Source organism: Sinocyclocheilus grahami, unplaced genomic scaffold (genome assembly GCF_001515645.1).
Source record: "Sinocyclocheilus grahami isolate Dianchi unplaced genomic scaffold, SAMN03320097.WGS_v1.1 scaffold436.1, whole genome shotgun sequence".
Lineage (NCBI taxonomy): Eukaryota > Metazoa > Chordata > Actinopteri > Cypriniformes > Cyprinidae > Sinocyclocheilus > Sinocyclocheilus grahami.
In genome coordinates, this window is record NW_015505615.1 from 500,933 (window position 1) to 512,436 (window position 11,504).

At 34.1% G+C, this 11,504-nt stretch overlaps 1 protein-coding gene across 1 annotated transcript in view; it reads right to left on the reverse strand.

Annotated features, from left to right (window-relative positions):
* The window catches only part of LOC107551864 (protein FAM133), a 12,617-nt gene extending 4,182 nt beyond the window's left edge, over window positions 1-8,435 (reverse strand). Inside the window, exons 1-10 of the mRNA XM_016233620.1 lie at window positions 8,387-8,435; window positions 8,126-8,203; window positions 7,717-7,817; window positions 7,500-7,607; window positions 6,923-6,997; window positions 5,323-5,392; window positions 4,561-4,637; window positions 4,103-4,195; window positions 2,082-2,126; window positions 916-1,008 (exon numbers count right to left, since the gene is read on the reverse strand). Of these exons, the coding sequence (XP_016089106.1) occupies window positions 916-1,008; window positions 2,082-2,126; window positions 4,103-4,195; window positions 4,561-4,637; window positions 5,323-5,392; window positions 6,923-6,997; window positions 7,500-7,607; window positions 7,717-7,817; window positions 8,126-8,203; window positions 8,387-8,435 (789 nt within the window). The remainder of the gene's footprint in view (window positions 1-915; window positions 1,009-2,081; window positions 2,127-4,102; window positions 4,196-4,560; window positions 4,638-5,322; window positions 5,393-6,922; window positions 6,998-7,499; window positions 7,608-7,716; window positions 7,818-8,125; window positions 8,204-8,386) is intronic.
* Window positions 8,436-11,504: the final 3,069 nt, after the last annotated feature.

An 11,504-nucleotide genomic window follows, 5' to 3' on the forward strand; every position in this document is an offset into this window, starting at 1 on the left:
TTGTATGGGCTAGATATATATATATATATATATATATATATATATGTAAATATATGAAGTTCCACTTTCTAATAGGTTTCATACACGTTTTTACCTCATATGACATTATATTTCACATATGGAAATTTCATATACGTAGATATACTGCATTACATTTAAGTATGGGAATCATTCTGACCTTTACTTTCTTCTTCTTCTTCTTCTTCTTCTTCTTCTTTTTCTTCTTCTTCTTCTTCTTGTCATCCTCACTGTCAGATGAGGATGATGAAGAGCTATTTGATGATGAAGATGAATCCTTAAGAAACAAGAAAAGAAAAGGCTTGTACTTCGGAGTGCTGCTGGGAAATTGTATGAAATGTGAGCAAAACAAACGGAAATAATAAAAATGAATGAATTAATAAAGCAAATAAATAATAAATAAATAAACTGTTAATGACAAAACTAACTTTTTCGCATGCAGCTGTGAAGTTACAGTGAAACTACACTAACAATGCTTTTTCAAAGTTGCAACCAAAACAAAGATTACTGGAATATGCTTTACAAGAAAATAATATTATAGGTTTTTTTTTTATTCAAAATTTAATATTTAATTAAATTGCTTCGTAATTATTTGTGAAATTTACCAGCAATTTGTAAAAATTGTTTCTACATCAATTCATAAATGAATCTGACCTTCACTTTCTTCTTCTTCTTTTTCTTCTTCTTCTTCTTCTTCTTCTTCTTCTTCTTGTCATCGTCACTGTCAGATGAAGATGATGATGATGATGAATCCTGAGGATTGAGAGATTAATCTGCATTTACATTCATTTTCTTAGCAAATGACATCTTAATTGTCGCAGAATAATCAGAGACAAGAATGAATCCACAAACACATTCATTTAGGTTTCAGGCCAGGTAGCTCATTTCTATCATTACTTTCTTCTTCTTCTTCTTCTTCTTGTCATCGTCGCTGTCTGAGTCTGAGGAGGATGAGGAGCTGCTGTCGGATGATGAAGAAGAGCTGGAGTCCTGTTGGGAATAACAGAAATAAATTCTACTTTCTACATACAAGATCATATTCTGAAATGATTTATTAAACCAATAAAAACGTCATGAAAATTTGTAATCTTTCACAAACTGTAATAACTATCACTCCATTCCAGTGTTATCTTGGTATCACTGAGATACTATTGTACTGTTTTTTATTAATGTTTTGAATTGGAATTCATTTTGATATGTTGTTTTAATTTTAATTTGAGTTGAGAATTTTTGTCATTTTTATTAGTTTTTTGTTTAAATGTGTCTATACAGTTTTATAATTTATTATTTCAGTTTTAGAGTTAGCTATTTTAGTGTAATCCGTTTAAAATAAATCAAAAATAATAAATGTTGCCAAGGGTACTAGCTGAAATAAGTTTAATTTTCATATATATTTTATTCCGTTTATTTTATTGTATTTTTTATTATGCTTTATTTAACTTCAATTTTATTATATGCTATTTTTTTATTTTCCTTTAAATAAAATAAATGTATTTTTTATTATTTAAGGAACAATTTTTTTTATGGTTTAGTTTTAGTTAACTATAATAACCCTTCATGAATTGCTCATATTTAACACTGCTTTTCACCGTCTCATTGATTCACACAGCGTAAAATGTGATTTTAATGTTGAATCTTTTTATTCCACCCAGAAATACATCAGATTACAGACATAAAATGTGTTACAAACAGCATTTTATATAATATTTTTATAATTTTAAAATTTAAAATTTTTATAATTGACAGGACATATATAGTTGTGTATGTGTATGTATTTATATATGTATTTTAATGTTTGTTATTATTGTTGACGAGCTCACCAAGCAAAATTCGCAATGTTTGGCAATAAATAAATAAATAAATACAACATTTTTACGTTGACTTCACAAAAATAATAAATCAATACTCAATCACAAACGTAATATAGTTAATCAGTTTAACTGCAGGACGTTTACAGTTTAGAGTACAGTAGAATTTGTTTGATTACTGATTTTACACACACACACACACACACACACACACACACACACACACACACACCTGATGTCTGTCCTGTTCCTTACCTTCTTGTCTTTCTCTCCGTCTGATTCAGACTCACCTCCTGAATCCTGTAAGCAAGTTATAATGAGCTCAACTTGTGAATTTGGTTTCAACACTTTGAACTCAAACTACAGTCACTGAGAGATGTGAGTCAGACGAATTGTGTCTATTATGAACAGTTATAAAACAGAGAGTTCGGGTGCTTGATGCTGTTGTAAATTACTCTACAAACACACACGTTTGTTTGCTTTGTGTGCTGCTCGACAACCACTTTGTAGCAACCACAACTGTTTCTGAGGAGCTACATTGTTTGGTGGAAGAACACTGTGTTTATTAATATCATTACACTTGATTTGCTCTGTTTTATTTTGTGTAACCTTACTACGTATATGGAATAACTGTTTTATAAAAGCAATAAATCCAGTGAAGTCGTGGTTTACAGTGAATTTAGGACAACGCCCCTTAGCTGTTATAAATTCACTGTAAACCTCGGATTCTTGGGGCGTATTGCTTTAATGAACGTGTGGCAATTAAAGCAGCAGCTCTTAGTGTCGGACAGTATCACTCTTCACTTCACTCGGACTCATTTTTGCAGCCTTAGTCTTTTCTGTCAGTCTTATTTTTTGTAAGAGTATGTTTCGACGCACTGACAGATACACTTCTCTTAAACATTAACATGAACCAAAATGAGTCCCATTTATTTTACGTCGTCTCTTGTTGAATTTAATGACTTTTTGTCTGCATTTAATGAAAAACACACAAAATGTGATTATTTCTAGAACTTTATAAGCCTTCAGGCTGCGTTGTACCTTCTTCTTTTCCTTTTTCTTTTTCTTCTTTTTGTCTTTCTTCTTCTTCTTCTTCTTCTTCTTCTCCTCATCTTCACTGGAGCTGTCAGAGGAAGAACTGCTTGATTCCTGAAAAAGAGAGGAGAGATGAAGATGAACTTCTTTAAACAAGCATTATTGAAACTGGTTTCTGCCACAAGTTAAAAAAATTATAAAAAAGGTAATTGTGACTTTTTCTGACAATTCTAAGAAAAACCTCAGAATTGCTATAAACTTGCAGTTATGAAAAGAAATACGTAGGTGTTTTTTTTTAGTATTTTGAATTAATTTATTTTGTATTTTCCATTTTAATTTTAGTTTGTTTTTGATCCATTTTTATATATATTTTTAATAGTTTTTATACGTTTTTATTTCAGTTATTTTAGTAAGTCAAGTCTAACTTAATGAAAATGAGAAATGTTTCTTTGACAGCTAGCTGAAATAAAATAAGTTTAAGTTTGAGAATTAGGAGATATAAAAACTCAATTGTGAGATGTCACAATTACCTTTTTAAAAAAAATTTTCACTTAAAATTGAGGGGAAAAAATAAAAAGTAATCATATGATGTTGCTAAAAAGAACATTATTTTGTGTATTTGGTGTAATGAAAGGTGTTTATGCGGTTTAAGGTTAAAAAAACACATTATTTTCCACATACTGTACATTATTGTTTCTCCTCTATGCCCCGGCTTTCTGAAACGCGTCGATTTTTACAAAGCTCATCGGTCTGAAAAGCGAGGTGTGCTGTGATTGGCCAGCTATCCAGTGCATTGTGATTGGCCGAATACCTCAAGCGTGTGACGGAAATGTGATGCCGTGTCCCGGCCGGAGCGACGAGAAATAGTCGTGTCCATTTTTGGAAGACCAAACAAAGTAGTTTCGCTTTCACAACGAAACACACAGCGTGAACATTTGGGCGGCGTTATGCAAATCTTCCCACATAGTGAGGTAGATATGTGGGGGCGTGTTAGAACGAGCCGTTTTAGGTAGGCGTGACTGACTCTTAACTTTTATAAAGAATATCTCTTTGGATTTGAGACTTTAGTCTTTGCAACTTTACAGATCTTCTTTATGCACCAAGAGCTTGTAACACTCCAAAGAGAAAGAAAAACTTGAAATCGCATCATATGACCCCTTTAATAAATGTTTTATAGTGTCGGAATAAAAACAGCTTCCATTAAACAACTAATCAACACACAAAAATGCTTCTTGCTGTACCTTCTTCTTCTTGGTCTTCTTTTTTTTCTTCTTCTTCTTCTTCTTCTTCTTGTGATCATCCTCGCTGTCTGAGGAGGAAGATGAGCTGGAATCCTAAGAAACACAGAAGATACAGAGATTTCAGATTCTACACAGATACTGTGAAAATAAAACACTTTCAAACCTCTGCGCTTCATACCTTCTTCTTCTTCTTTTTCTTTTTCTTCTTCTTCTTTTTCTTATCCTTCTTCTGCTTCTTTTTATTTTTCTTCTTTTTCTTCTTCTTTTCATTCTCGCTGTCTGAACTGATTGCAGCTGCATCCTGGGAAAAATTATCAAAATTAATCAAGCAAAAAGTAAGCACAAAAAAGCGAGCAAACAAAATGTGAGACATTATCCTGGAAACAAAAAAAAAAATGAAAAAGTAAGGTCATTCAAATAATAGAGCAGAGGCAGTCTTAATGAACAGGAGACATTACTTTGTCTTTCTTCTTTTTCATCTCCTCGTCTCCTTTAGTTTCTCCTGCAGGAGTTAATTCAGTGTTTCCCTCCAGACCTGAAAAAACATCACAGACTTCAGAAGATCAGTGGGAAAAATACAAGAGCTGTTCTTCCACACAACAAAAGAATACAATGACTAGTGACTGGCTAGCTCAAAATAAAATAAAAAATATAATATAAAATAAAATATAAAATAAAAAAGGTATATATATATATATATATATATATATATATATAAATAAATAAAAATACAAAAAAATATACTGTGCAGCAAGCCAAACTCATTTATGCAACAAGCTCATTTCCGGCTTTCATATGCATCACATATTACACACACACAGACACACACAGACACACACAGACACAGACACACACACACACACACAGGTTTGTTTTTGTGAAAAGTGGGGACTCTCCATAGGCGTAATGGTTTTTATACTGTACAGACCGTATATTCTATTGCCCTACACCAACCCTACCCCTAAACCTACCCCTCACAGGAGACTTTCTGCTATTTCAGATTTTCAATACACTCCATTCTGTGTGATTTATAAGCGTTTTGAAAAGTGGGGACATGGGGTAATGTCCTGAAAAGTCACCTTCTCCTTATAATACCTATGTCATACCCTTGTCATTATACACATTTATGTCCTCATTTATCAAAAAAATGTGCACACACACACACACACACACAGACACACACACAGACACTGAAACACCTGTCCTCTGATCTGTCTTACCTGTTTCTGCTAGAATCCCCAGCTCTGCCGTTTCGCTGATTTTCATTTTCTTCTTTTTCTTCTTTTCATCCTGTTGAGGAGTAAATTTGCGAGCGTGACCCAGATAAGTCATGAAGAAGATGTAAATGTTGTTGTTTTGTGGTAAACACACATATTTCATAATTAGGACAGCAGCCATGAGACACACTCTACAAATCCTGTTTTACACAAGCGAGCCGTGACTGTTGTTCATCACACCATGACTCAGACTACTTTCCTTCCTCTGCAGGAAAACAGAGGTAAATAAACACAGCCTGTATTTAAAGTTCAGCTCTGTCTTCATTTACACATGCTGTTCCAAACCCGTATGACTTTCTTTCTTCAGTTGAATGCAGGATTTTTAGCAGAGTGAGTTGTTCTTCCACTCGACAAAAGTATACAATGACGAGTGGTTGTCCAGCTCAAAATAAAATAAAATGAAATAAACTAAAATGAACATAAATCCCTATCCCTATCCAACAAAACAAATCCCTATCCAATAAAATAAAATAAAAAAAACCATCCCCATCTACTAAACAAAAATTAATAAAATTAAATGAAAATAAATCTCTATCCCATCCTCTAAAATAAAATAAATCCACATCTCTATCCACTAAAATAAAATAAAATAAAATAAAAAACATCCCTATCCATATCCAAAGACATAAAATTAAATTAAATTAAACTTAAAATAAAAAAAATTACCCCAACCCCATCTACAAAAATAAAATAAAATACAATTTTCACTGCATGGAAAAGAGCAGCACAAATATTCTGCTAAATAAATCCATTTGTTTTACACAGAAGAACAAAAGTCAGTTCCAATTTGGAACTACATAAGCAGATTTTTGTGAATCATCAAAAGAATGTAAATCAATCTAGTAACCAGTTGAACAATGTATTCCTCTAATGTTTCTTTCAAACAACAATTTTGGCAAATTTGAACTTCCCTTCATAACCACAGGGGATGTATTGTGTGTGTGTGTGTGTGTGTGTTTATGAATCCTAAAGCTGATTTGGTGAAATCTGTCGCTCTGATTAGTTATAGAGCACAGGTGCATTCTGAAGAAATGTATGCCAAGAATGTGGCCAAGCATGGTGTCCCATACTCGGAATTTGTGCTCTGCATTTAACCTATCCAAGTGCACACACACAGCAGTGAGTAGTGAACACACACACACCGCGAACACACACCCGGAGCAGTGGGCAGCCATTTTTGCTGCAGCACAAATCCCTGCTGGTACCGAAACTCGAACCCGCAACCTTTTGCTTACAAGTCCAACTCTCTAAACATTAGACCACGACTGCCTTCTGGGTTATGTTTCACATCAGAGAGTACAAATCTCTACACTAAAACACAGCAGATTGTGGCACTTTCAGCTCCTCAGTACATGTGAGAAATACAGATTTCCTAAGCATTTTAAGCCTGAGATTTGCACTTACTATAGTAAATCACAGGACAGTAAAACGTTACGTTTGTCACATGCACTAGTTGCCACTGTGCAAAATATCATGCAACCAGTTAAACTTAATTATTAATTAAATTATTAAAAAAATGATTATTAAAAATGAATGTGCTCACCTCACTGCTGTCACTGTCTGAGGACGAAGAGGAGGAAGAGGATGATGATGAGGAAGATGATGATGAGCTGAACTTCTGTGTGAGGAAGTGACCGTTATTGGACAACTCGGATACAAACCTGCTAGAACTTGTTATTGATGCTTGTCATATTTTTCTGTGGGTGTGTGTGTTTGTTCTGCCCTCAGGCCTTTTCTCTAATTGCGTAAAAAGGGAATTCTTTTCTTCAAATGTTGAAAAACACTTGTGAGGACATGTATTCAGAAAGCCTCAGAAAATGGTCTAATAATCATGCTTTCACCTCTACTTTGTTCTCAAATGCATGTATTATTCTGGGATTAAGCATGTAATAAAGCATTACTGTGTCCATATCAAATATCATTTACATTGACACATGATTTTATCCAAAGTGACATACAAAACAGGAACAAAAGCACTTTGCCAACATCTATGCAGTTCCTCCTCAGATAATAATATGCAGAAGAAGGATGTGCTCATTAAGCTCTAATCAAGCAGGTGGGATGAGCGGGATGCCGCAGGGTTCACTACTGGGCCTTTTTTTGTTTCGCAATTTAAGTACCTTGCTTCTTTTCTTCTTTAGCTTTTTCTTCTTCTTCTTCTTCTTGTTTTTATCATCGTCCTCACTGTCGGAGGAAGATGCAGAGCTGTCACATGACCAGGGGTCGTTCTGGAGGAAGAAAAGTGCATCAATATCCTTTCACAGTGAATGGAAAAGGGAAAGGGAAATTTACATCAGTGTGAACCATCTAGTACTAAGCTTGATTACACTTTCCTACCTTTCTATCCTTCACACCAGGAACTTTTGGTTCGATGTCACACACTATCACGGAACAGGCCACGCCCCTTTCCTCCAATTCATTCCTGCGTTCTTCTGCAGCTGCACACATGCAGTTTAAAAAAAGATTATATTAAAATCTACAAATATCATTCATTATATATATTGTGATATACCATAATATACATAACCAGTAGCTGTTTCTACTGGTGTGCAACTGTCAGATTAACTTCTAACTTTAATGTTAATGTTCCAGATGTAAATTATTTCATCCAAGTTATTGTTAAAAAAAAAGTTTGTTTGTCTACAAACAAATAACGAGAAGCATTGCAGATACTCTATTCCTCTTTCCTTTAGTTCTGTTTTGTCATTCATTTGATTTGACGTGGATTTTTACATAGTTGAATTACCTGAAAGCTGCCTGGACTCCATCTGCTGCTCCTCAGGTGAGTCTGCGGTCAGGTGACTGCCGACAGGTGCCTTTATACCTGCGGGGAGGGGCTTAACAGCCACTTCTGCTATTCCTGCTCATGAATATTAATTAAAGCGGCTTCAACAAAATTGTTGAATAAACACCGTTTTATTAATATTAATAAACCTACCCCACTGCAAGAACGCTATAGCACCACATTAGATCTATTAGCCTACATATTTATGCAGTAAGGCTTTACAGAAACCGCACACAGGCAGGACCTGCACTTCCTCGTTTTCTAGAGCCATTTGTCATTCGGTTTTAAAACACAAACTGAAGCCTCTCAACAGCACTTAATCTTTTCTGTAACAGCAGATCATGATGTTTCTCACGCCCTTTGTAAACACTGAGAGGGTGTGTGCTTGTTGTCTCCTCTTACAGTCTCTCTTCAACAGTGATTGTAAGCTGTTTTTACATGTAAACCCGCCTGGAACACCTTCCCGAACGCTTAAAATATGTCTAGTTTTGCTAAATGTGAATACTACTATTGCGAAGGATTAAAGCATGGATATTAATAAAGCCGTTTCCAATACGAATATGAGCTTTGTTTCGTGACGTGATGAGAGAGAGAGAAAAAAAAGGCATCTGTGACTTTATTTCTTATTTTAAACATCATACTGTGTAACCAAAAGCAAGATGAAAGAGTTATAATTTCAAGTAAATGTTAAAAGCATATTTCATTAAACATGTGTAATATATTAAATTAACAAGGTTTGACATCATACTTTTTTTTTTCACCAACCGCTGGCACTTTCTTTCCATCTTGTGTTGCACACATGCAGCCATTAAAACAATAAGTCTCATGTATTTCTATATATTTGGACTGCTTTGGCTTGTTTGATCTGTGCAGATTTCTCTCCTGATTCAGACCAGACCACTTTACACTGGAGGAAGCGTTGTTATGGATTATGGATGTGTTTCAGCTTTTGTCTTCTCCAGATGTTAACTGATGGACTGGAGTGCTGTGGATTATTGTGATGTTTTTATCAGCTCTCATTCTGACGGCACCCATTCACTGCAGAGCATCCATTGCTGAGACACTGATGCAATGCTACATTTCTCTAAATCTGATGAAGAAACAAACTCATCCTCATCTTGTCTTGGATGGCCTGAGGGTGAGCACATTTTAGCAGATTTTCATTTTGAGTGAACTATTCCTTAAAAATAGTATGTCAAACAGAATGCATTATGCAATGAAAAATATTCCAAACTAAAGTCATATGACTGTCATGCAAGGGTGAATGGATGACCAGCCAACTCTGTCTGATATTACTCGGAGTCTGGTGCTAAAAACATTGCGGATCATGTTATGCAGCATCACATAGTATCTGCTTACATATAAATAATAAAACCTAACATAATGCACATAAAAATGATGGTTACTGCAAACCCACTGACTCAAAACGAGGTCTGTTTGGCGACGGAGCAGAAATCGTCAGGCTCTGTGTCATGACGTTATGTTTTTTCGGTGATGTTGCAAAGCAACTGAAATCCTTACACTAGGTTATTACAGTTTAAATGCCTCTCATTTACATTCATGTATAAATGTATGGGCTGATATGTGTCACGGTTCGCCTATGGCACGGTTTTCAACTCATGGAAGTCTTTTAATTCAAAATCCACGGGAATACTCGGGGTAGACAGGAGCACAGGAAACACAAGGGTTGACCTGTATCTCAGACAACGACAGACAGCACAGACTGGGGCTAATAAACACTGGGCAATTAGGGAACACAGGTGCATGGAATGACTAATTAACTGAGACACGGCACACCTGGGGAGGGAAAACACAACACAATGAGTCCAGGAGCGGGACAATATGAGAATACAATGATTTCAGGTTCTTGTCAAGTCTTACGGAAACAAATCATATTTACATTATTAGTAATACATACTTTGCAGGATACTGTTGTTCAGTTTTTAAAATACACAATAAAACACTAGCTTACTAATTAATACTGCGCTGTTTACATTCTAGTGCCTACTTTTATTTATTTTTTTATTATATGCAACAGTAAGGCTGTATGCAGAATAGCATAGTATAGTATTTCTGCAATATATAGTATGTACTGTATACTGTGGACAGTTTGTATAAAATGTACTGGTTTGAAATGCCTGGCTGTGAAAAGCTCGTCACATTGCATTGTGGGTTTCATTATTTTATATATGTAACAGGTCACCTGGTATTCCGTGTGTGCGGAAATAGTGCATATTTTGGTCCGTATTCATACTATATACTGTATATACAGTATGTAATGCTAAGATGTTCCACTGTTTTTAGCTGACACTGATTAGTCTTGTGAGGCTCCTCCTGCGGCATTCTGGGAATTAAATAGCATGCCGAGATATCGTGTATCAGGTATTGTTCATAAATGCTTCCCCGGGATAATTTCCTAGAGCTGGCAAGGTTTTCATGTTAGTTCAGCTTAACCAGGACTGACTAGAGAGCAGAGACGTGTGAAGGGCCGTGAGAGCCGTGAGGGCCGATAACACACTGCTGTGTGCTTGAGATTTGTGCTTGATTATAAAAACAGGTTATTGTGATTCAGTACCATTTATAGCTTAATGATAATGATAATAATAATAATTATTATTATTATTAGTTATAAAAAAAATTCAAATGTAGTTATACTCAATAATAATAATAATAATAACTATTATCTTTATTAAATAATTAGAAATAGTTATATATTATTAGTATATTTTTAATATAAAAATAACAGAAAATAGAAAAAATATAAACATTACTCAATAACAGTAATTATCATCAATCATAAAATAATTATAAAGCTTTTATTATATTTTTTAAACTAGAAAAACATAAACTATTACTCAATAATAATAATACTAATACTAAGAATTATTATTATTATTATTATTAATAATAATAAATAATTATAAAGCTACAAAAACCAAACATTATGCGATAGTAATAATAATAATAATTATTATTATTATGGTTTTTATAGTTATAAAATTACTGAATAATAAGAAGAATATAAGAAAAAATATTTTATAATAATAACAACTATTATTATTGTTGTTTGTCATTATATAGCATATTTTTTTATTATTTTTATATAGTGTTTTTAAATAATAATAATAATTATTTTTTATTTATTGTTATTTAATTCTAAGTTGTATAATTATTTTTTATAAGCTATAAAAATATGCTATAATAACGTCTCGGGTTACTTATGTAACCATGGTTCCCTGAGGGGAACGAGACACTGCGTCCTCTAGGGGTCGCTATGGGGAACGCCTCGTCGTGACCCGTGTCTGAAGCCTACATTGAAAAAACACCAACTTGTTTGGCC